The sequence below is a fragment of the Pholcus phalangioides genome, unplaced genomic scaffold (assembly GCF_987345545.1).
Source record: "Pholcus phalangioides strain wild (caught in Gottingen) unplaced genomic scaffold, Ppha-v1.0 ptg000003l_1, whole genome shotgun sequence".
Classification (NCBI taxonomy): domain Eukaryota; kingdom Metazoa; phylum Arthropoda; class Arachnida; order Araneae; family Pholcidae; genus Pholcus; species Pholcus phalangioides.
This window is the reverse complement of record NW_028301596.1, coordinates 31942148-31969112: the sequence shown is the minus strand read 5'-3', so window position 1 is coordinate 31969112 and position 26965 is coordinate 31942148. Positions and strand designations below refer to the sequence as shown.

Here is a 26965-nt window from a genome sequence, read left to right as displayed (position 1 = left end):
TGACAAAAATATTTGGACAATTGTGCCTGCTGCTAAGGGGAAAAAGATTTCATGTGCGCCCAAAGTCCTGTAAAAAGATGGAATCACTGATTTATATCTATCAACATATTAACTACTACAATGATAGCGTACAAACACATAATAATAAACATGTACATGCAGATTACACTGAGTACAAGTTATTTTTACTAAAACTACAGAAAGAGCACCATCTACAGTCAAAGTTTGATAAATTGACATCTTATAACTTGAAGTTATATAGATTGCTGGAAGCACTTCAAGATGTCAAGGTTCGACTGTACAAATTATATTAATCTTATAAGGAGTGTGAATAATGAAAAATTTGGATTGGAATCATAGAGGAAGAAATCTATACAAATACAATGCACCACTTTCATAACAATTTCTTGGAGCTTGGTCCAATAATAATCTGATTTTTTTACACTCAAACACAAATCTTTGCCACTTCGTATATATTTTTTACCCTATTACTAAAGTGATAAAAATTCATTGATTCAAAAATTTCATTAGCGAGTGTTACACATGATATGGTTGGAATAAGAATAGCCACACCTGAGTACTTCTCTGTTTCTTATAGCTAGATTTGTCTCCTCAAATTTGATACACATCACTCAATTTAAAAAAATACAACACACCTCTATGGCTTTGCAAGTAATGAACAATGCTTCTGTTCACACCTTACGGACTGGATGATGTGTTCGATACTCATCCATTTCCCCATTTGCCACAAGTTCCAGAATGAATTACTGAAAAGTCGTGCAGCACCACTATATAAATTATCACTTATAGATAATTACAAATATTTGAATGAAAGGATAAACTTTGATGATAACTATGAAAACTACCTTGAAAAATAAAATAAAATGGCAATCTTATGCTTTCAATACAAAGAGAATTCAGTTAAAAAGCAAAAATATATTCCAGGACATTATAAATAAGCAGTTCTCAGATACTATATCACGGCTCATAAGTCGGAACACAGCTGGTGTAACAACATTTGATGTACAATGTCGGGAATCTTATTCATGGGAAAATAAGTTATTTGATTTATAAATAGTATATTTTCCATTGATTAGTTCTGCAGCAGTTATAAATAAAACAAATGGTTGGATTTTGACCTCTGAGCCATAGCAAAATATCCCAGAAAAGAGCAGCTGCATATTCATTGTGGTAAAGGCTGTGGAAAAAGCTTTTATTCATCTTCATTCTGTGTGTGTGTGATATGTTTTATTTTTTAAAAATTATTCTGAGTGGGAGGGGGAAGACCTACAATCTTATGCATATTTGATTTTAAAAAAAATAAAAAACATAATACATCCTTATTTTATGACAATGAAATAGCATTGCAAGTATAGAATCTTTCATATTCATTGGCTTACATAAATTTAGATATTAAGAGTATAAAAAAAAAAACTTTTGAATTATCTGAAGATTGAATTCAAATTCAACATTACAATATCTATTACAACAATCAAAAAGTTCTGAGACTTATTTTCTTATGGAAGAATAAATACAGATAGAACCTGTTTATTTGGTATTTCCTTCAAAGTAACTACCCTGTGCAATTATGCATTTTTACCTTTGTTCAAAGATACAGATATTGCAAGCCTTTTTTTTATCACATCCTCCATTCCCTTCATTGCTGATCAAGGCACTTTTTTCAGAACCTGAGAATTGTTGCCACTTTGGCAAATTCTTTACCACAGGAAAAAGGGAAAAGTCACATGGGGCAAGATCAGGGGAATAAACTGGTTGTAGAAGCATCAGAATGTGATGTTTTGATAGGCAATCTGACACCAGGAGTGATCAATGAGTTGGTGGATTGTCGTGATGGAGCACCAACTTGGCTTTCTAAAGATCTGATTACTTGCATCTCACAGAATCATGCAGATGTTTAAGGACACACGGATCCTTTCTGTTCGTCAGATTACCTGTCAAAACGTTGTAATTCCTATCAGCATATTCTCCCAATCTCGCCCCATGTGACTCTCTACTTTTTCTTGGGGTAAAGAATTTGCTTAAGGGTATAGCGGTTCTCAGGTTCTAAAGAAGTGCACCGAGCAGTGATAAAGGCACTGGAGGATGAGACAAAAAAAAGACTTGCAATCTGCATTTACATCTTTGCATGAACAATGACAAAAAATCATAATTGCACAGGGTAGTAAATTTGAAGGAAACACCAAATAAACAGGTTCTATTAGTATATTCAGAATACAATTTAAGTTTTTCTTCCGTAAAACAAGTCTCTGAACTTTTTGAATGCAGTAGTATAAGCATAGCTGAGTACACACACACACACAAAAAGAAAAAAATGGTCATTAAAGCCAATTTGCTGGAAGGATGATAAATGTGAAGATAGTAAATGTCAAATGTAATTAGAATTGGAAAGGCCTTTGAAAATAAAGGTTTCTAAAATAAGATACCATTTCCCCCAACTTTGAACAATACTCACAGGTCCCTGCTATCTTGTTCTAATCAAGTTTTTGAGATAAAGCTGCCAGTATGAAAGCATACCCAAATAGATCGGGTTTAATTTTGTAAACTCATGGATTATGACATGTAAACTTGACAGTAGTACCCATGAATACGAATGCCAACACTATGCCACTGGGCTTATCCTGATAGCAATATGAAAAGATACATGGAAAACCATTGTACCAGATTCCTTCCTAGCAAATAACTATTGCTCAAGATTTGGTGTAGTGGCTCTGTGGGTGAGTTTCACCAATGCTTGACTGTTGCGCAGAGTATGTGCGGCAAGTGGCATGTGCAGTATCAGGACTGGAAGAACAAATATAGTTGTTGTGAGTACATGATTATGTGTCAACGTTGCTGTGTGTTAATTCCATAAATAATCCATGTTGTTTTGTTAACATGTCTTCTATTACTAGTGTTATGGAGTCAGAACAGTATAATCAACTAACACAGTCGTCCAAAGCTCTGATGTGGAATGCAGTAGCTGATTTTCTAGAGAGTCTCATTCTGCTTCAAATCTTTGGGTAATCTCGATATCTCTTCACTGGTTATTTCTGCAGAATCTTCATGGCTTGTGGTGGAGATAGAAATGTTTGCTGCAATCATTTTTCTGCTTGTGATGTGCCCTGAGAAAAGAGGGAGGTAGGAATGCTAGCGCACAAACAAGTTCATTCTAGGATGAAAATATGAATTCATTCATAGTTTATACATTAAACAGAGTTTGTGTACAGATTTTTTTTAATTTTTTTAGCATTAAAACTGACTTTTTCAAATAAAAGCAAAAGTCTTGGTGAGAATTGAGGAAAGTAGTTTAAAAGTGCACATGAATGCATTGCACGTGAGGGCGGGTGCTTTTGTGTAGGCATATATATATATATATATGTGGTGTATAGTGACTAAATGCATTAAAATTGTGGGTATGAGAGAAATTTTGTAAAATCTCTTTATGTTCTAAAAATTACAAACTCCTGTAATTTTTAGAGCATAAAAGAATTCTTTTTTGCACAAAAAACAAATAAGTGAATATAATACATGGAGAAAACTATTATCATATTAAAATTTCAAACCTAAAATAATAATTCAACAGTGAACAATCATTTCATGATTTTTGATTTGAATTCGGTCAAAATTTTTTTGGAAAAATACAGAAACCTGCATTCATAAGTTCCTGACAATTTTCATGAATTTCATTCCATTTATTACATTGTACTATGTCACAACTTTTGATTGTTTCCAAGCACGATAATCCAAGAAAAAATGATGCAGATCACATCAGCATGGATTGCTTTCTGACATCATAAACTTCATGTCAACACATTATTTTGCAACAGTTAATAATTGTCGAAGGAAGAAAAATTTCACGTATATTTGATATAAAAGCACCTTGATAATTTCTTTTTGAAAAATAGCACTTTATGTACATTCTTGTTCTCACTTCATAATGAAATCACATGTGTTTCAGCACATTATTAAGCAATTTCTTACAGCCACAAAAACTACAATCAACAAAGAGATTCTCTCTATTTTTTTTTCTTTTTTTTTAAAATCACAATTTAGAAACAAAGTCATATTTTTCTCACATCTTATCCTATATCATAAACATTAAAAAAAATTGAAAGATTGGGTTTTTACCCAGATGTGGAAAATAAAACAAATTTAGATTTGCCCAGAATCAAGAAACACAAATTTTTGAATTTGAAAATTGGATTAGTTATATGTGACTAGGTTATTTACACATACTGGTTAATTAGTGTTAATTACTCTTCAAGTGACTAGTGCAATAAAATTTGTAACAAAATAGCTGCGCAGTTGCAAGTCAATTTTGATTTAAAAAAAAACTGCATCTGTATTGACATTACATTGAAAAAATATATAATATTATATATGATTTAAGATTTCTATATGATCAAAAAATAATTAAAATAAAAAATTCATAAATTTGGGTTAGTAATCAAAACGTTGTGGTAATTTCAATCGTAAAATGAATCAGATTGAGACGTACACTTTTCAGAACAGTATTTTGTATGGTTTACAAAAATTTAGCCCCCGGATGTTTCATTCCCAGTATATTTTGTTCCAGACATTTTGCCTGCCCTGACCATGTAAGTGACAAAGTGTGAGTGACCGTATGAGTGATCAAGTTAGTGACCATATGAATGATTGAGTGAATGGGACATTTCACACCAGACATTTCAGCTCCAATGTTTTTTGCTCCTAGTATGAATATAATGAGTAGGCTGCAAAAATATGAATAATACATTTACTCTTTTTAAACCACAATATTTTATCAATTTTGCATGATATAACAAAAACATGGTAACTCACTTGATCACAAATAGTCACTCCAATACTCACTTAACTACTGATATGGTCGTTCACACGGTCAATTACCTACTGAGTTGGCTCTCATTCGGTCACTCACCCACTCACTTGGTCACTCATATGGCCATTCACTTGATCAGTCATACACTCGCTTGATCATTTACATGGTCATTCAATCAACCATACAGTCACTCACACTCACTTACTCATCTGGTCATTCACTTGGGCACTCATATGATCACTCACCCACTTATATCAGCATTTGAAATCATTGGTGGTCCGAGACCAGTGATTAAACAACCGGACCACCGAGAAAAATGTTGTGGTGGTCCATGGGACCAGGAGCAAAAAATATTGCCAGTCATTTTAACACCTGAAAATATCTCACTTTTTGCTGAGTATGCTAAAAAAAGAAACCATGTGCAAAATTGTGTGAAGATATTTTGTATTAATTTCGCAATCAACATTGCTGTTTGAATCTTCGCAAAAAAACTATTCAGTACATATCTTTTTGCAAAATGTTTTCTGAAAATGTAATTAAAAAAGGAATGCCTCTTCAAACCTCCCCACTTATTTATTGATAAAGACAGAGAATCAACAGTGGTGGCTTCATAAAGTTTGACTACAGTTCTAATTGTTTTTTATGGCTTTTTGTACCAGTTGGCCATATATATCACTCTTCTAAATGGCAATATATTTAGGAATATGAATTATTAACATTCAGAAGAGATTTTTCGTTTAGCAGGTCACTCATAATGTCTTCGGACCAGTAGATTCGGATACTCACTGAGCTGTGTGGGACAAGTGACTTTTATTTTTCAATTCCAATGCTGTATATGATCAATCATATGGTTCCTCACTCAATCACTTGGTCACTCACACAATCACACAAGGCAAAATTTCAATATCACTTTCAGAACTGACTTCATGTGTTTCTATACATTCAGTAAGGAATCCAGGAAATTAGAAAAGTTTGCTTCGACATAGAAAGATTCAAAGATTGAACAAAGGTTATTTTATGATAAAAGATATTAACAAGAGTAAAGTCAAGATTGATGCAATTTTTTTTTCTGACTCTGAGCAAATTTTTTTCTTACAGAAATAAAAATGATTGGTCAATTACAAACAAAACGTCAGACATAGAAAATTTCTAAAAATAAAGAAAAGAATGGATATTTTCATAAAGTGACAGTTCTTAATCGCTCTGCAGCTACAACCACAAACAAAACATTCTTAATTTAGCCAGTAACTTATTTTCATCAAGATGTACGTCTTTTAACATACAACCGCAACTGATAACCAGAATTTATGCTGGAAAGATAGCAGTAAAAGCTCCAACTTAAAAACAAAGCTATAATGAAGCAATGTTAATCAATATGCACATCTGACGTAGAACTAAGCTCTTCATTAGGAACTATAAATTTAAACAACACTTATAAAGCTAAGCAAGAAAAAGAAAAGCAGTTTTTCGGTCATTTTGTTCTCAGTATTTTACTGGAAAATATTCATAGCCACAGACAATCAAGAATAATGGATTAATCTTACGAAGGGTGTGGTCAAAACATTTTGTGTATGTGTGTAAATCTCACAACCTAACAGTAACCCTATTAAATGTAGAAGGGTAGACACCATTTATCGCAGGCTTTCCACAATAATTCGCCCCATCCCATCTGATAACTGATTTTTCAGATAACTGCCTGGGTAGTTTGTGAACAGATTCGGGTGCTGCATCCTTGATTTCAGTGTAAAAAGAAGACTTGCCAAAAGTAAACACCGGGCAATCTGAGAAATTCTTTGAATTGTGATGAGAAGAGCCAACTCGTTTAAGAAATTCAAGTTCTTTTTGGCATTTTTCAAAGCAATTTTTACACAGGTCATCATTCGGAAAGTTTCCATATAAACCACAACTCAAACATTTGGTAGGGCTCAGAGTACGGCTATTCCCTGAAAAACTGTTGATTTTTGGTTCCTTCTCTTTTTCAAAACGTATGATAACAGAATTCAAATAATTATTGATCATCTGCTTTTTGTATTCATGCTGCCTGGAAGTATGCAATAAGGCGATAACAGCCTGATCAGAACTGGCCAAGTTTGAAATGAAAGTGCAAGAAACCATAGAAGAACCATCCGCGATTCTTTTTTCCCGGTTATTGCTAGATATCAATTTAAAAGCTCTGGCTTCCCCTTTGAAAGAACGGTGTCTTGCTATTTCCCCTATGTGCTTTAGCTTCTTGCTAACACTTTTACCAATGCTGCCAAACTGTTTTGCGACTGTCTGAAGTTGACGAGCTGCTTTACTCTTGTGAGTTTTACTCCCAGTGCAAGAAATGCCGCTCCCCGTTAAGCTGTTATCTGAATCATATTCAAGCTCAGAAGAGAATCCATTCTTTATTACATTTTTTGAAGCTTTTGTTTCACCGTTGCTTTCTACAACGGGCACAGGAAAGGTCCTTATATCCAGATAGTCATGCAAAAGCAACAGCTTGTCTTCTTCCTCCAAACTCAGCCTTGAAACTACGGATACATCGTGTTCATCCTTACCCCACTTCACTTCACTTCCAGGATCTATCGCAAAATGCAAGTGAAGTAGTCTGTTGTCTGGATCAATGACTGGTACTGCAGTTGGTACTGACAAATGAAAAACAAGACATGCAAATAAATATTATAATTTCTAAATAATATAATGACATAACATCAAAAATAGATGTGAAAAATACAGGGTTGGTGATAAGTCCTGGACACATTCAGAAAAATAATAAAAATTCAACCAATTGACTTAACACTGGAAGGACTACACCAGACAATTTGACCGTATTTGATATCTTCTTGCTTGATTTCCATAACAAACCAGATCATTTAGAATGTTGAAATTTCATGTCTTTTCCTAAAAATACTTAAATATTGCGCTGCACAACTATTTATAAATTTAAAAAACAGAATCCACCAAGATATTTTTAGTTATAGCCTACCTAGAAGAACCATCATTGGCCAATTTGACCAGTAATGCTACAGACACTTTCATAGCCACGCACAGGAAATATTTCACTGAATCATGACATCAAATTTCTACTAATATAGATATGCTAATTGAAAGCATCCTTATGTTAATCCTTTATATTAAAACATCCTTACTATCCTTTACCAATTATAAAATAAAAATACTAGTATGGCCAAAGTGATGCAAATCACTGAATCTTATCTGAAAGCTAGTAGAAGTTTGAGTATGATTGTTTTTCTTCATTAAGACTTGCTGAAATACTGAAGCAGAATAATACTACCTAGGTAAACATAATACAAGTAATAAAAGATATTTTACATGAAATTCATCAGACGCCCCTACATATAAAACACGTTTACACCTAAAGACTGTACATTTTGTGTTTTCTGGGTAAGGAAAATATTCTTCTACTATGTATATTATTCTTCACTGAAATATTGAATTATATATTCTTAAAGTGAGAAAAATTTCTGAAACCATCAAGTTTTACAATGAAACAAAGTATTGTGTTGATCAGATGGCTCGAAAGCATTTCATGCTCATATCATTTATTTGCCAGTGTGTATCCTCCACAACATTACACGCAGCCTCAAGAAATACTTGGTCAATTTGTAGGGGAAAAAATAAATAAAATTAGGAAAAACAATTTCATTCTTGTTGAAATTAGCTAAAAAGCTAGAGACCCTTATTTATTCAGTAATCAGAATAACAAGTGTTACTGTAACAGGAAAAAGCTGCAGTATTGTCAGGTCCCAATATGCTATAACAAAACAAGCAATAAATTTTCAATGTGTACAACGTGTTCCTAATGCATTGAAGACATTGAAAAGTGTGTAAATGTGATTACAGTTATGATGTTTAGAATGTTAATTTTTCATATTGTTTTTTCAATCGATTATGCAATAAAAAACTCATGGGTAGGTATTATCCGCTTTAAACCTGAGCCAAAACAGACCACTAAATTTCTTTTAACCTCATTTGTGTTCATTATATGTCAAAAATCTTATACATAAATGTGAAAGTATGTATTCGCCAGATTTTGCATATATATCAAACAAGACGGGGAACGAACCATAGGCTACTTTAAAAGTTCGTCAGAGCTAGGCAAATGCCCGAAATGGGCAAAAAACTGTCAGGCAACAATGGTTTTGGGGCCTCAACAATCACTTTTGAACGTTTATTTTAGTTACCGTGATTCCCAACAATGCGTCTCAGACGTGTATATGTCTTTACAATGGTTTGTCACATCTTTAATGCTGCCATTATAACAGTTTATTCCTTTATAATGGTTTGTGATTTTTCCAATCCTCCCAGTAATTGAAGAAAACCCGGGCATTGCCGGGTACTTTTTCTAGCCTATATAAAGGGTGTCCTGTAAATGCTAATGTGGCCTTTATCTCATCAACCGCCCATCGTAGAGGTATAGTTTCAATTTAAAAAGTGCTTAAAAGGCATTTGAATAATTCGCTGCACAAGCTGGACATATGACGTCACTAACAACAGAAAACAACAACTACAACTACAAAACTGAGAATAAAAATGTTCACGAAAGCTAATGAACTCAATGCTAGCCTCAAATCATCAGCACTCTGGCACGAAGTTAAAAAAAATTATCATTATCCACCAACATGCGAGTTCCACTGCAAAATGACTAAGCACTGCTATCATTCTCACATCAGTTGATCGAACTTGGCAATGGAAGAATTCCCGTAGACCCAAGCACTGGACTGATTACGTTCCCAAATGGATTTCGCCACTGGTTCACGATCTTACCGACAAAGTCTTCACAAACATTCAACAAAATCACTGAAACCATGAGTGGCTTTGTGAGAGAGCGATTCTGGCACTGAAAAATAACAGTGTGAATAAGATCTACGAAAAAATCCTAAAAATTATTCCAGGAGACTCCACGTCTTACAAATCGGTTGATACTGTTACAGACACAGCATAGACAGTTCTCTATCCTGCAGAATTTCTGAACTCTTTGGACATTCCAGGTGTGCCACCACACAACTTGACCCTCAAAGTCAGAGCACCTATAATGCTTTTAAGAAATTTGGAGACACTGGGACTCTGCAATGGCACCAGACTCTGTGCACAATTACAAGAAATTGCACAATTACAACATTGAAGCAATGATTCTAACTGGATATGCCAAAGGAGATGACCTCTTCATTCCGCGTATCCCAATTATCACTGAAGAAATGCTATTCACTTTGAAGCGATTACAGTTCCCGATTGGTTTAGCTTTTGCCATGACAATCAACAAAGCAAAAGGCCAGTCGTTAGCAGTGGCAGGGGTGGGGGGGGGGGGTGATTGTGGTGATCACCTTCCTAAGCGAAATGCGTATTATTGCCCAAAATATGATAATTCATGAAATTTTCGTAACTTCTATATGGTATGTTGCATTCAATAAATCTGTTGAAAATTACCTGTATCAACGTTTTTGATTAACCCTTTGATGGGCACCATGGGCATATGCGGAATATTCTCGGGGGGGGGGTTCAATTTTTTTTCCTTCTCAAGGGGTGGGGTTATGTTTTTTCCTGCAACAAATAACACTATAATTTCAGCTTGAGGGGGATTAGAACCCCCAAACTCACCCCCCCCCCTTTGCATATGGCAATGATGGGCACAATATAAAAATTTTTTTTTTGGCCAAACTAACTGCATATACTTGGTACATAGGGCTCATGTAAATGTATTTTGCAACTATTCTTTTATTTTCAACAAAATACAGCGAACAACAGGTGGTCACTCAGCGGGGACACTGAAAGCTTCCCTGTGGTGTAATGCAGGAAAAGAAACATTTCGTTTAAAAAATTCACTTTCCACCGATTCTTTGGCCAAAATGATCAACATAAACATATTGATAACCGGTACATTTCTTTCAATGAGATGGCAGTGTAAATTTTCCTTTTTTTTTTTGAGTGGAGTATAAACTTGTTCGAAAGGCTAAATTTTTCATCAGTGACACTAAGAAAATAAAAAATAAGAACATTAAGATTGGCGATGTATCTGGCATTGGTAGGATTTCCTGAGATGGTCCCACTTCCATGAAATCTGGGTTTTGGTTTTTACTTTTTTCTCCCAAACCATCTGCAATTGTTGAGAAAGGATTCAGGCATTCGGGAGTATATACATCAGCATCATTTTAGTCATCATCTATGCAGTAAGCTTTGTTTTATTTTCTTCATCTGGGGTATCATCAGATGCATCAGACTTTGGATCAGAGGAAAGCTCCGAAATTAGTATAATATTGCTTCCTCTGTACTAAGGAATTTTATAGGCATTTCACCACCAATAAAAGTAATAAAACACAAAATTAGAGGGGGGGGGGGCACAAAGCAAAGAAGTTCTAAAAAATAAAATTAAAACAATAGAGAGAGCATAGAAAGTAGTCGTTAGCAGCCACTCTAAAAGCACTAGAATGAAAGAATGGTTATGTGTGGGACAAAAAATAGCATATATGTTGCGTCCTTTCTGGTCCAGCACCCGGGACATCAGCCCCCCACTCCTTTGCCCTTTCTTAGCTTTAATACTAGTTAACCTTTCTTCAACTGTTCAATCAAGTGCTCTTAACATTTTAGGATTTTTTATTGGATGGTTGATGCTGGGAAAAAAATTTACATTACAAAATGCCACATATTTTTATTTTCTTTGTGGTGCCCCTTTCCTCTTGATGCCCTAAGCATGTGCTTATTTTGCTTAAGGGTTAATCCGGCCCTGCAGAAACCATTGTTGCCCGATGGTTTTTGTCATGGCTCGGACAAATTTTAAAAATAACAAAAATTGAGATTTTATACCGAAAATCAACCTCCAGTCATTTTGATCAGTCTCTGTCCTTCTAGGTAGAATGAAATGCTGGTCCTTCTAGTGTTGAAAAGGTGTGGTTTGCACCAAAATACTTATCATCGTGTACAGTAAAAGTGAATTATAAGAGTATGGCTTATAATGACAATCTTGCTATAATGATTTGTAGGTGACTATCAATCTGCTGTTACATGAACATCCATTTATAATGAGAGGTTTGTTATAACGACATGTTTTTCTGGGATTACAAGCTGTCGTTACAATGAACTTCTGTATTTTTTATTTTTTTGCGATAAATTGAAAATTTAAAAATTTCACGCACAGAGGGCGCTGAATCACAAAAACTCAACATAAAAAAAAGTGACACACAATAAATAATTAATGTTCATTACGATTTCTGTTACCTAAATACCTTACTTAATTTTGACCCATGTATATGCTATCAATTGTGGAAGAGTTTCAATCACTTCAGTAATTCTTGTTTTCAGTTCCTCGATGCTAGTTATACTTGTGGTGTAAATTTTGTCTCTGAGATATACTCACAAGAAGCAATCAGGATTGGGGGGGGGGGGTTTAAACCTGGAGACTGATGTGGCCATGTAACAGGGGTCAATCTCGACCAATTTCTCTCCAATGTGTATACGTGCTGTCGTGCTGACAAAAGATATTTGGCTGTAAACCATGGTGCAAAATGGGAAATTTGTGGAATGGAAAAAATTTGGGTGAATCATGCCCAAATAAAACTCTTTTGAACGAGCTTTATGTGACACAAATAGTAATAAACATTAATTATGCACACTTTGTGTCATATTTAATGTTCATGTAAAGTTTTCTATTGATACAGTGCCATATAGATGGCACTGTATCAACTATTAATTAACTGCTAGTGATTTTTCACTATTAATTTTTAAATTTTTCAATCCCATTATAAGTATTTTGCGCACCTTCTTATGTTGATTGGTTTTTATTTTCAAAATATATCCAGGACTTGTCGCCCACCCTGTATTGCAGTAAATGTCACTTATTAGAGTCACTGATAATGTTATCATTCAGGTAATGTTATCGCTTTTATAACCATGGCATAAACTAGTAATCAAGTTTCAATTTCATTTTCTTAATATTGAGTGCTGAATCAGAATGATTGCTTTGATATGCTTCCCATATTAAAAAAGAAAACGAAAACCAGATAAATATAAGGAATAAAAAAGGAAAAAAAGAAAAGACTTACATTTTTTCAAAGTAACTTCACTATTTTCCAGGATATCATTGCATTTGTCTCTGATGCTATCCATCGGGACTAAAGCTGAGAAATGGGCAGCGTCATAAGCAAGGCATAGAGGCGAACGATGACATTCTGAAGGAGACAATTCAAGAGGTAGATAGATACCACCAAACGGGATCGGTGCGAATGGCTCCCCTTTCATATCTCTCAGCATGGTGTCTGCAATCACAATTACAGGTCGGCGTAGAACATGGGCCAAAACAAAAACGTGCAACTCTTCCAAACTTTCATAAACGTCTGAAAGCTTTTCACCATAGCTCTTTTGTTGTGTTCTGTGAATCAAAAATTTATAATCATTTCCTCTGTGATTAGAAGTAAAAACTTCATATAATAGAATGAATAAATGCATGCAATAATGAAAACAAATACAGGGTGAGCAAAAAGTCTTGAACATTTTGAAAACTGATAATCAACCAATTGACATAAAAAGGTGCACAGTTTGCACTAAAATACTTATCATAGCCTGGAGGCTTTTTTTAATTAATTAAAAAGAATAGTTCCAAATTTCACTCATGGACAGCATTTGTATCACAAAAAACTCAACATACTACATAAAATGCAATACAAACAATTAATGTTTATGACGATTTGCATTATATAAAACTAAAACATTTATATTTTTGAGCACATTCTCACCTATTCCCATGTAGCTCGACCTACAGAGGATGCTCATATTGAAATAAGGTAGTTTTATGTAATGCAAATCATCATAAACATTAATTAGTTATCTGTGATACAGTACTATCTGTGAGTAAAATTTTGAACTTTCAATTCATTAAAAAAAACCTCAAGGCCAGGGGTTCTCAAATTGTGTGCCGCCAACCTTTGTTACTTCATCAAACTCAATTCATCCTTTTGAAAAACCATTGCCAGGGTTTTTTTTTGAAGAAACTCTTCATCAAACTGCTCTGGGGAGCAGCGAATAAGCATTGATTAGAGGAAGCTTTGAAGGGGCGGTACAGGTGGAAAAAGTTTGAGAACCCCTGTTCTACACTATGATAAGTATTTTAATGGAATTCACAACTTTTTATGCCAATTGGTTATCTTTTTTTTTAATTTTTAAAATGTGTCTAGGACTTTTTGCCCACCATGCATTTCAGTACTACCCCAAGTACTAAATAGAGAAACAAATACTCTTGGACCTTTTAAAGGCATTTCTTTCACTAGCCGAACTGAAAATACTAATTACCTTGCACCACCAGCACTTCCTGCTGATCCTGTTTTGAACTCTACATGCTTTGTACGAGGCTCAGTAGATGAAATCTTCAGCAAATTTTCCCATTCGTGGCCCCATTCTTCTTCTGAATATATTAAGCCCGACTGAAAAATGAAATAATAATTTAGCAATTTAGAAAACACAAATACATTTATCTGATCAAAGTGTATATTAAAAATTACATGATATGTAATTAAAGAAAGTAATGACATTTTAATTATGGTAAAAAAACAAATGCCACAATTGCTAAAAATACCCAATGCAATTTTCTACAACATGCTGCATTTTGTAAATAATGTTTTCACACCAATGAAATACAGTAACAGTGAAATCTTCGTACAACGATATTCTGCAGACCAAGAAAAATATCATGGTGTAGAGGGATTATCATTATATTGCGAGGCGATAGTTTAAGATTAAACTGCAGGTATTTCCAATCAAGGCCCTGAAAAAATATCGTTGTAGAGGGATTTACTGTTACATCGAGTATCGTTGTAGTGAGGTTTCCCTGTATAACTTTATGTTGAAACTGCTCACCTCTTTATTTTGCATGGCAGTTTGCCACCTCCATCTTCTATAAAAGGCATTTGTGTATACACTGCTTGTCAACAAGTTATGCAGCGCTTTACGCAATGTAAGCAATCGGTCATGGAATCCCCAAATACCTGAAAAATGCAAAAATAAAAAATTAACACCTGAAAATACACAAAGAAAAACTATTCTGGAAGCATAATTTCAATGTAGTTATACAAACCACATGGCACAGTGTAATTTGAAGTTTGTTCGAAGCTGTATAATTAATGAGAAAGTTTTGGATTGTGTTGAATTGCCCAAAAACTTCTGGGCATTTTCAGCATTATAAGTTAATTAAATAAGTTATTTAAATTTTTACTTTTTTTAACGATGGAAATGAAAAGATCCCAGAGATGTTTAATCTCAAATGCATAATACAGTGAAACCTGCCTAAGAAGGACACTGAATGAGATAGAAGCCTGTCTTGAATGGAACAGAAAAATAGTCTGGTGGATAATTAATGCTTTTTCAATAACTGGAAAGCTCTTTAAGACGGGAACTGTCTAACACAAAAAGAAAAGGAATATTTAGTCTATTTTTAGATTTAAAAAATCTGCTAAAATGAAAAGAACTTTTGGCCGAGTACAAGTTTTTTTTTTTTGGATGGGAAGAAGTTGTCATACTGATTCTCCCTTTTCGTTGGGAAACTCACTTCTTGGAAAAAGAATAAATTCTTATCATTTATCTGAAAAAGTTATGCAAGTAAGGAGTTGGGCGTGAGTGGAAGCGGATTTACTATTCAAAATTTAGTAAAAGCCTGATTTTTTTGGAAAAATGTTGATAATTTCCATTTAAACTAGTTTGGGAGAGAAATAGGCAAAGGGAAACTGAACTATTGTTCACAATTTAGCAATACTGTTTCAGAATTTCCTTCAGGGCCGAGATGGCGACCAGCTGCAAGAAATGAATATTGAATTTGAATACAAAACTAAGGGTCATACAGGCTATAGAAAAGCAAAATGTAAGTGTTACAGAGAGATGTCGAAGCCTTCTTTCACAAACGTTATTACTTGTTGATTTTATTGTCACTATTTTTAAAAAGGTATGCAATTGCTCAATTTTTTTTAACATTTTAAATATTAAAAAAGTTTCCATTTTTGACAAAAGTAAGTAACAATTCTATTGCTATTCAGGAGATCGTTTTATATTGAAGTTTAATTATTAGCACATTAAATATGAAATTTGAAATGTATAGTAATTTGAAACAGCAAACAGGAAAAAGTTCAAAATAATATGCATGTCTCTGCTTAATACTCATTGGTTTATAGCAGTTGGAGAGGTATTCTCAAAATTCATATTTCACAAAACAGCAGAAATAAATAACTGCATATATTTTTGTGCATACTTTTATAAAACTGAAACCTGTCTGGAGAGGGAAAATAATTTCAGTTTCTTGACGTTCTGTTTTATATAGGTTTCACTGTAACATATGAAAATTTTTTTCAACTTACTGCTTACCCTTTATATACAATTATTAAAAAAGTCAGTTTACTTCTTAAAATATTTTTTGCTGGAATTGCTACGAACATAGTCAAAATTCTATGTTCCTACCACCTTCTCTCGAATTTTATAGACATAATCTCTTGCATAGTTACAATTAGGGTTTTCGGGCATAAATTCACGCCCCCCCCCGTTCTTGGGAAATTTTTATGATATCCCCTTCCTGAAATTGCAAGGAAAAATTCCCGGGAAATTGGGAAAATTACTGTTTTAACACATGAATACTGAAAATGAAACATGAAATACACTCATGTCCATAAATTAAGGATAATGCCAGCTCCGGCAAATAAAGGTTCAGAAACAAAACAAACGTTACTTATTCATAAAGCCCATTTATTAAACAAAAGATAAAGAACAAAAACGATGGTGTATGTATGATACCATTCATAAAAACTAGGATTTTTGCTCCCTGGAGCAATTATCTAAAAAATATCTCCTTTACAAAAACTTACTATTACATGGTTGGTATGATGGTTAATACATTGTATGTCTCCCATGCGATGAAATACAGTCCGTACAACGCCTAGGCATGCTGAGTATCAAATTATCGATCTGATCTTGGGGAAGATCACTCCACTCAGCAAGCAATGCTCTCAGAAGTTCCGGTACACATGTAGGAGGTGGTTGACGGGCTGCAACTCGTCGGCCAAGCATGTCCCACACATGCTCTATCGGATTCAAGTCAGGTGAGAATGCTGACCATTCCATACGGGTTATATCCTCAGATTCAAGGCATTCGTTTACGATGTTTGCTCAGTGAGGACGGCGTCGCCATCCATAAACACAAATTCTGCGCCCATGGCACCCCTAAACAAACGTACATGTTGTTCCAGAATGATGTCTTGATAAATTTGGGCTTTCATGGTTCCGGTTTGAACATGCAGATCTGTTCTGGAACCCAGTATAATTCCACCCCAAACGAGCAATGCTGCACCACCATAACGGTGTCGTTCAATGATGTTGTCTTGGTGGTAACGGGTACCTGGCGTTCTCCATGAAAGTCGACGTGAATCAGACTGCAAGTTAAACCTGGACTCGTCGGAAAACATCACACAAGCCCACTGTGACGATGTCCACATTGCATGTTCTCTACTCCAGGCTAATCGCTGCCGACAGTGAGTTGCCATGAGCAGAACACATCTGACAGGCCTGTGAGCATATAGACCAATATCTCCCAAACGTCTGTACACGGTTTGCCTTGAAACTGTGGTACCCATGGCTGCAGATAGCTGACATAACAGGTCGGATGCTGTGCTCCATCTGCTTCTTTTGGCAGTTACTGCCAAATACCAGTCTTCATTCGGCGTTGTAACTCGGGGGCGACCTGTACTGTAAGGTCTACTGACATTTCCGTTATCTTGGAATCGTTGCCAAAGCCTAGAGATGACACTTTGGGCAATTCCAAGTTCCTCGGATACTTCCATCTGAGTACGCCCACATTCCAGGCGGCCGATAAATCTACCACGTAAAAAATCATCCACATGCGTCCTCGGTGTCATAACTATTCGCTTATAGCACTGAGCGCCTTACAGAACTCTTGTGAACAATTTCACTTCTTTGCCACCATTCCTTATATACCCCCCTCTTACACTCTCGTCATTGTGACGTACTATCGGCATCATCTGGTGGCTTCCTGAAATTTGCATATCATTCTTGCAGATGTGTGATAATTCTACAGGTGAAATTTTTACTTTAGATTTCGATTTCCGTGTGATTCTGAATTATCCTTAATTTATGGGTGTGTTAAAAAAAATCAAATCAATGGGAATATTGGTTGAAAATTCACTTGACCTTCTATACCTATCACATTGCTTGAGAAAGAAATAGGGTGGGGAGGGGGAAAGAATATATTGGGGAAAAAAAACTGTGGGGAGAGACTTCCAGTTTTTGTAAAATGTACTAGCGACACAGCTTAGTATGAAATCCTAGTACTGTTTTGGGGAAGTGGCAACATGAGAGATGAACAAAGGAGATAAGATCTGAAAAAAGGACACAGTGTAATGATCGATTCCGGGACTGTTGTGATTTCTAAATGTGTTATAGCACATCAATAGCTATCCCAATTATTCTTTAAAGTCAAACATGCATAATACCTAATATATTTTCCTCACTCATCAGCACCCCTTATTTTATGGCTTTACCTAAGGGTCCCTTTATACATGGAAAATAATTGCGTAATACCCTTCAATACTTTCTTTTACCTTCTTTACTCTCTCCCCCTAACCTTGATATTTAGAAAATTATTCCTTTCTTTTTTTTCCGCTGAACACCTGCAAGTGACTGAGAAAATAAGTTTTATGGCTTTACACTGCCCAATTTTGTGCATGTGAACCTCTTCCCTGGGAAAATTTGCTGTTCACAACTGACCCTGTTTTTAAAGCAATTCTGCAGGAAAATAAAAGAGCAATCGTGTGTGTGTGGGGTGGGTACTTTTTTGAAGCAATTAAGTGGGATGATCACTGATCATGATTGGCCTTTCAATCTGAATAGCTTTGAATACAAAAAAAAAAAAAAAAAGCGAAGTACAACTAGGGCAAAAATCACAAACAGTTGAAGCTATAAATCTCAAATATAAAGTTTAAAATGCACAATTCTTGTTTGGGTATGAATTATCATATTTATCAGTAGTGATTAAGAGTGATGTGTAAGCATGTGATCAGCATAATTGGAATGAAGACATCTTAGTGCTGCATAGGCAAGTTGTAACTTGCAAAAGGTAAGGCATTCTTTTTTCCATGGGAAAATTAGATAAAATGAAATTTCACACATGCGTAAATTTAATTTAATCTGCTACAGGAAAAATATGAAATTGTATAAGTTTTTCGGAGCCTGACCAAACTGAAATGAAATCTAGGACCTGGTGCCAGGACCGCACTAGGAGAGTCAAGTACACAAGCACGAATGTTAATTCATGCTATAACACAAAGATTTAAATACAAATACATGGCCACAATAGGCAAAATACCCAATGAGGTGGCTTGTAGACCTTCTACGTTTAACTACATGGATCATTAATATTAAAATATAAATATGATAACATATTATTAATCAGTTAATTATAAAATTTGGGATTCATGTCGTGAAAACGCTGCGTAATTGAAGTTGTGTGGAGCATAAATGAAATATTTCAACTTTAAAAAGTATAAAGAGTAATCGAGGCAGAAAGTAACATTGTATAAATGGTTTTATGTTATTAGGAAGAAACAACAAATTCATCATCACAGTGGTTGTTTTCAATAAGGTATAGGTCTTGTATTGTGCCAGTAAATTCTTTGACACTGCTTGACACTTTCCCAAGCTTGTACAACACTCCAATCTGCATCTCTCACACTGACCCGTCTGATGCAATCTTGCACATTATTAATATGACTGAGAGAAATCCACACTGTTTAGAAAACTACTCTTGTACCGATCATTCATTGATTGTAAAATGCCCATATCCATCGGTTGCACACAGAACTGCAGTTCATCACAAATTTTTAAAACAAAATATCTCATAGTTTTCATTAAAACAAGAATTAAAAGAACTAAAATTATAATAAATGACTACTATATAAAATAGCCAAAACTGATTTTGGGTATAACAGTCAAGCACCCAAGTGGGGGGTGGGGGAATAGCATGGGGAATATTTGTATCTGGATTATGAGTCTAGATTACAGAGAAACTCTTATTACGGTAGAAACTCTTAATAAATATACAAAAATTATACATGGCCTACCCTTATGATCTCATCTATAATTTTTCATATAAAAATGTATAAATATTGACTAATTTGAAAAAAAAAACCTTACCCAAAGAGGCTGCATGAAGAAGACAGTTCCCATCACCTGTAGTGGCCAGTGGCCATAACTCTTGGCAAATATTTTTTTGATACCACCAATTCAGGCGACCTAAAACGGAAAAAGTAAGAAACTACTCCTCTATGCAGAAATAACATTAAAAAATTCAACAAAAACACATGGAGATCATATTAGATCATTAATTAAGTTAAATTTATAAGATATTTGTATCAATTGTGCAATTTCTAAACTGCTGGTTCATGAAAAGAAATCATATTAAAAAAAGAAGAAATATTCACCAGCTTGCTTCAGTGAAACCAATGTAGCCATTTCAATCAGATCTTGTTGCAAATATTTTTGTAAAGGCGGCGGATAAGCAGAAATATTTGGAAGAGTGAATGTGTAGTCTGGAATTTCGAGCCTGGACGAAGGACACCTGCTCTCCTGGCTGAGTGAATCAAAATCTTGTGCAAATTCGGTTCTTGCCTGGCTGATAAGGTTCAGATTGTCATTGGCTCGAGAAAACCCTCTAGTCAGTTTTTTGCCTGAACGAAACAAAAATTTGCATTAACATTTTAACATGTGCAAATCAAGGAACCAATGAACATGATCATAGCAATGAAAGTGATGATGGCATATCTCAATGAACATAGAGTTAAAATTTTCAATTGGCCTCCCATTGCTGGAATACAATTAATAAATTTAATTTTCTTGAAGTATTTTTCTTCACACAGATTCTGTTTTTTAGTTGAGTCATACATTTTCTTCTATAGAGAAATGACCCACATGACAAAACTAAGGCGGGGGGGGGGGAATGAAATATACATCTGTCAGTGATTCTCCAACATTCATGTGCATTGGCGTACACAAGAGGAGGAGTTTCTAACCCTCCCTTCTTGAGCTGAGATTTTAGTGTTATTTTACAAAAAACCCCTTCAGAAAAAAAATGATGAAAACCCTTGCCCTCGAGAAAATACTGCATATGTACTTAATGCCTATATTTATGTGCTTATGTGGGGATTGAAAATTTTTTTTGTGAGGGCTGTGGAATCAAGTGCCCAAATATATTGTTGAAAATGGCAACTCCATTAACTGTAACACACTTCTTATGATTGCCAAGAGTATCGGGTTGGGGAGCCCTTGATCTAGGGCTTTATATTTGTTTTGATGAAGTTTCATTGAAGCATTTGTGAAAGGCCAATGATGGAAATACTCAACAGATTTCTTGTATCTCAATTTATTACATCACCCCACCAAAACATGAACCAATCAGAAAATTCTACAAGTGAAGAAACTGGAAGTACACATGGTTTTAGAACGAAACCAGTATTGTTCCGAAATGCTAGTAAAATCTTTCGCTCTAGTCCTGTTTACACGCCTAAGATTGGGGGCTGCTTTGGTGATTATTACCTGCATGACACTTTTTTCCCCTCATAGGGGGAAAAAAAAAAAAAAAAAGAGGAACGAAGGAGATCTTTCAAAAGAAGCTTATCTTTTTTGGGGGGTGAATAGTGGGTGACTCAGACCCAGTGCCGTCTTAAGGCATGGGCCTACCCAGGCACGGCCCGGGGACCTCAAGAGAAAAAGAGCCCCACAAAAATGAGATCTGGTTGAGATTTTCGAAAATTTGCATGGTAGGGCCTCAGAAAAATCATTTGCCCTGGGGACCCCATGATGCTCTTAAGACAGCCCTGCTCAGACCTTCTCTCCTATAATCCTCTGTGCCGTGAAAATTACTGTTAGCCCCTTTGCTAGCCATCTTGAGCCAACCACTTCTGTTCAACCCAAGTGACCAGTGATGACTTCCGGAAAGAAGTTGAGGAATATAGGCATAAACTAAATGCCATGTAAATGGGTTGTAACAAAAACCCTTGTTACTGGTAACTTTCCTGAATATTTTTCCCTGGGGAAACTCCCCATCTTGGAATAACTTCCCCATATAAACGAGGCTTCTGTAATTGGAAAAACTATCATTGTATTTATTTTCATATCAAGTATTATTTTAGCAAAGTTTCACTGTATTTATAAATTTCAGTGAACAAAACGGCGTTGAGAACTTACAGCACGTCTCATCTGATACATTTTTTTTATCCTTGTTGATCTTTACATCATGACCAGTCATGGAATCATTGATTTTGGATGATTCTTTGGAAGTACTAGGGCATGTTGGCTGAATTAAAGGAAGCAAATGAGTCTTAGATGCAAAAGAATCTCGCCTGCATGGTACCTCCCCCGGTAGAAGACCTTTCATGACATAGAACGCTGACAGGGCACTTTGCAAATTCCATCCGTGTGCTGAAAATAAAGGGGGGAAAACAAATCTAAAGTAAGTAATTAGTGCACTAGGTGAATTTATGTTCTATATAGCGTCACAAATGCAGGTGGGAAAAAACTCTGAAAACAAAGAAAGGCAAAGAAAAATGTACATTTATCATAATTTATTTTAAATTAGAGTATTACAAAGCATTTAATATTAGAATACTAACTAAAATAAAATTTGCATGTTACTTATATTGCTATGTTTCTGAGACGTAGAGTTATTATTCTAAGGTTAAAATGTCAAACTCAGCAAATAAAACAACAAAACTCAATAACATGATGCAACTTTGTTTCTTTACTCGACCAGTAAAATGTCTGAAAGAATTCTATGAACCACTAACTTTCAACTCTGATTGAGGACCCAATTCTCATCAACTATACATAGAGAAAAGACTGATATATATATATATATATATATTTGATGGCATACATTAAAACACAAGTCTTAATGCAGGGGTCTCAGACAGAGCAGACCAACATATGAAGCTCACATGTTAAACTTCTGACATTATACGCCACTTTGAGCTAGGAGCTCCTGGAAGTTATCAAAGGGTAAAACTTCCCAAAAGATAACTTCTTAGACATGCATATGGGAAGTTATTGCCCTGTTCTAATTATAATTAGACCACTTGAAGCTTCTTCAGTTTATTTAAAAAATATATATTTTTCAATTGTGTTTTGTTTTATCACCTTTAAACCAATTTAAAATTGGTTCGGAAAAGGATATTCTCTTGCCTTGCCAAATTGATGATGAACATCAGGATTCACTAAAGTATCACTCATGAAATTTTGTCCTTATTATCTGATGACGCTATGCATTAAACAATACTCTTAACCTGGGTGATCCATAAAAATGGGAGAAACATATTTTTCTGCACTAACGAGGTGTAATAAATAGATCGCCTATAGGCATAAAGTTATGATAGCTCACTATATAATAGCGTAAGTTTTATAGTTTAATATGTTGTGTGTTTCTGACATGCATTGCATTCAATCTTTTTTGTACTAATAAAATATTTGCAGAATTACTTGAGTTACAATACAACCATAAGAATACAGTAAAATCTCTTTTTTGCAGACACCCACTGGCAGGACAAAAAAATTAGTCCATCAAAGAGGGGTGATGAGTGATCGTTAATGAGGGGTTTGAAATGCATACTTTTATTGTACAAGGGGAAATTATTTGACCATAAAAGAGGGGTGACTGCATCTGATGAGTGTCTGTTAAAAAGCATTTTACTGTATATCGTCCCCCTCATGGCAGAAGCATGAATGTGTAAATTTTCGTTTTTATATAAACTGGTTGGACACCTTATTCGGTTTAACTTTTGCCTGAAAAAAGAATGTGTATCCCTATCGAAAAACCTGTTACAAAACATTTTAAGAAAATAACTTCCATGGAGTAAATATGGGTAGAGTAAACATTCAAATGTTATTTCCCATGCTCCTCCTTTTTTTCAAGAACATTTGTGCTTCGGGCATGGGACATGGCATGAGGGGGGATGATATAATGCTAAAAGAAAAATTAGAGCCGGGATGAAAGTAAAATGGAAAAGAAGTGAGTAACATAAGGAGTAATAGGTGTAGTAGAAGTATGATTTTATTATTTTTAAGGCTACGCCTACCATTCAACAAATCTCTGGCAAGACCTGGATCAGCTGACGTTCGCACAACAAATTCAGACAATGCACCATCCATGGCCAGATCACTAAATACAAACACAATACAAAAAAAAAAAAAAAATTAAGCAAAGCAAACATAAAATGAGACATTAAAATTTTTATGTATAATAACAAAAATAATGAAAAATCAGTTTCAATTCAGTCACCCAAAAAAAATTGTGGTTAAAACGAAACATAAATTAATTAACAACTCTTCAATCAAAACATTTCCCACAATCCCATCTCTTGCATTCTGATTTAAAATCGAGACCTGCAACATGATGATAGCTTTGTATGCCTCATTAAATTCATCTTTGGTTTTAGTCAAGTTACACAAAGAAAATTTTATGTGTCAATACAAGTATTTTATGAGAGAATGATGTATATCTGCTATCCATGCGAAGATATACTTAGGAAATAGTACTACTTTATAGTCCAGTGGTCTACGGCGTTCACCAGGAGAATGAAAGGACATGGGTTCGACTCCCCTCATGGGCAGTTGAATTTTCTCGCTTTCCTAAATATATCTTTGCACCAGCCAGCTGTTAAAAAACCTTCGTACAAATATTTAAGTCACCAGGGCGACTTAGGATTTGTCAATCCCTGGTTTAAGCGTATAATGTTAGAATGATACATTTTGTAGCTTCCTGAATTCAGATAATTACAGGATAATGCAAATAAAGTCACATATTTTGAATAAAGGCAGGTTTAAGGGGGAGGGCACATAGCCTTGGACTTAGTGAACATTGATCTGAAATGTGGTGCATATTTAGTACAGAACAGTTCCTTAAAACCGGTTGATTGTATCCAGTCAACTGAAAATACTGAGTGTATAAGAATAGCACATCCTCATTGATCAACGTCCATTCATTTTCAACTCTCTGATCCCCACTCCAAGACATGAGGTATGTTATGAGAATCAACATACTCGTTTCTTCTTCACATTGTTTGGTTTTATCCGTGCATGTGCATATTAATGTGTTATCCTACTTTCAAAATAAGTAACATTACATACTGCGTCCTTTATTATTCCTAAATGAAACAAGTACTCGTCTCAAAACTTGGCCAATGCTCCCATAGGACTGATGCAAAATATTAACAATTATTAAAGCACACATAGTATTTAACTAGGATGACTTAGCATGCATATGTAAAATATACTTCAAAATTTAACGCCCAAGATCTCATCAAGGACCTATGTCAAAATACAAATTATACACAAAAATGACTGGAAGCAAATATGACAATATTATGTATAGTTATGACACAAGCTATCAATAATATATTACATACATTACAGTCACTCATCTCAAAACTTGACCTATGTTTCCATAGGGTTGATAGAAAATATCCGGAATTAATGAAGCCTATATGATAGGATTGAACATATTTCAACTGGGACAACTCAGAGATAGCATACATATATAAAATATACTTCAAAATTCAACACCCAAGATCTCAAAAGACATATGTCAAAATACAAATCGTACACACAAATGAATGGAAGCAAATGAGACAGTATCATGTGTAGTTATGTTATGACACAAGCTGAAAAGAATACATTACATGCATTAGTCAAAATAACAAATATTTACACAGATCTTTGGGGCTGGATTCACTAGCAGTCCTCGGATGACGATACTTACTCATTACTCCCATTCACCTCATTCCCATGCTTACACACTCTCTAGGTCACTCTTTTCAGTCACTCAGAAATGGTCCCTCGCTATCTAGGTCACTCACACGCTTGAGCACAATCTAATTTATTCTTTTGGTCAATCACTGACCTCGTCCCTTGTGCTCTGGGTCACTCTTTTCATCTATCATTGACCTGGTCACTTGTTTTCTAGGTCACTCTTTTGGTCTCACATGTTTCAAACTTTTTAGATTAAATGCTGCACCCTGTATTATTGCTAAACTGAACAAATACCCGTCTCAAAACTTGGCCAACGTTCCTCCATAGAGCTGAAGCTAAACTATCCGCAAATAATAAAGCCCATATATTATTTAGATGACGGATTTAACATATTTTAACTTTGACAACTCAGATAGCATGCACACATGTGAAATATACTTTAACATTCAAGGCCAGAGTTCCCCAAGGACATATGTCAAAATACATATAGTACACACAAATGCATGGAAGCAAATGAGACAATATCACGTATAGTTATGGCACAAGCTGCCAAGAATACATTACACACATTACAGTGAAGATAACAGATATTTACACTGATCAAAGTGGCCGGGATTCGCTAACAATCCTTGAATAGTGCAATGAAAATATCAAAGTGTACTGTACATGCAAACACAACTAAATCAACAACATACACCGATTTTAGTTCAAAAAATAGTCTACCACATAACACTATTTACTAACTGTATAGGTTGATATGTATTACATTTTTAGCGGAATAGAAATGGTTAATTACAGGAAGTTCAACGAACTGAAACGAAACGAAATCATTCATCCTTCATTTTTTCGAGGACAATAATAATGATAGTGATGGTAATAATCGAAAAATATAGACTTGACTCAGATGTTTACCTTGAAGGTCATAATTTGGCGTTAGCTACAAGGAAAAAAAAACGTAGAGTGTTTACTATTTACATCAAGTTATTAATATGCATTATTTTACGCCAATCGACTGATGAGAAGGAGGAGACGTATCTAAAAAAAAAAAGTTAACTAACCAAAGAAATATCAGAGAAATAAAACAAACATTCCAGAGATAAGCTAATTCTGAAACATGTGAATTATTAATTCTTTTCATTTATATGGAAAAAATACTGATATTTAAAATTTTTAAGTCGATTGTGAACAGACGCATGTAAGCGCAGTTTCGAAATTATAACCAATCAAATGCAAGATCTTACTTCCAAAAATATTTCTGATGTAAGTCACAGATACGTTGATTCGACACTTTGAGACTTTTTTTCAGCAAGCTTCAAAAACAAAGAGGAGAGAGAAACAATAAGTTATTGTTTTTTTTCTATCAGAAAA

At 34.8% G+C, this 26965-nt stretch overlaps 1 protein-coding gene across 1 annotated transcript; it reads right to left on the bottom strand.

Moving 5' to 3' along the window:
• Positions 1–4038: 4038 nt before the first annotated feature.
• Positions 4039–26632, bottom strand: LOC149088412 (OTU domain-containing protein 7B-like). The gene is made up of 9 exons (XM_089247497.1): positions 26510–26632; positions 23926–24008; positions 22043–22276; positions 20281–20526; positions 19994–20092; positions 14666–14793; positions 14102–14232; positions 12859–13184; positions 4039–7446 (listed from the first exon to the last, which is right to left on the bottom strand). Exons 2-9 carry the CDS (start codon positions 23996–23998, stop codon positions 6404–6406), a joined length of 2280 nt encoding a protein of 759 aa, XP_089103623.1. The 5' UTR covers positions 23999–24008; positions 26510–26632; the 3' UTR covers positions 4039–6403.
• Between the last annotated feature and the right edge of the window lie 333 nt (positions 26633–26965).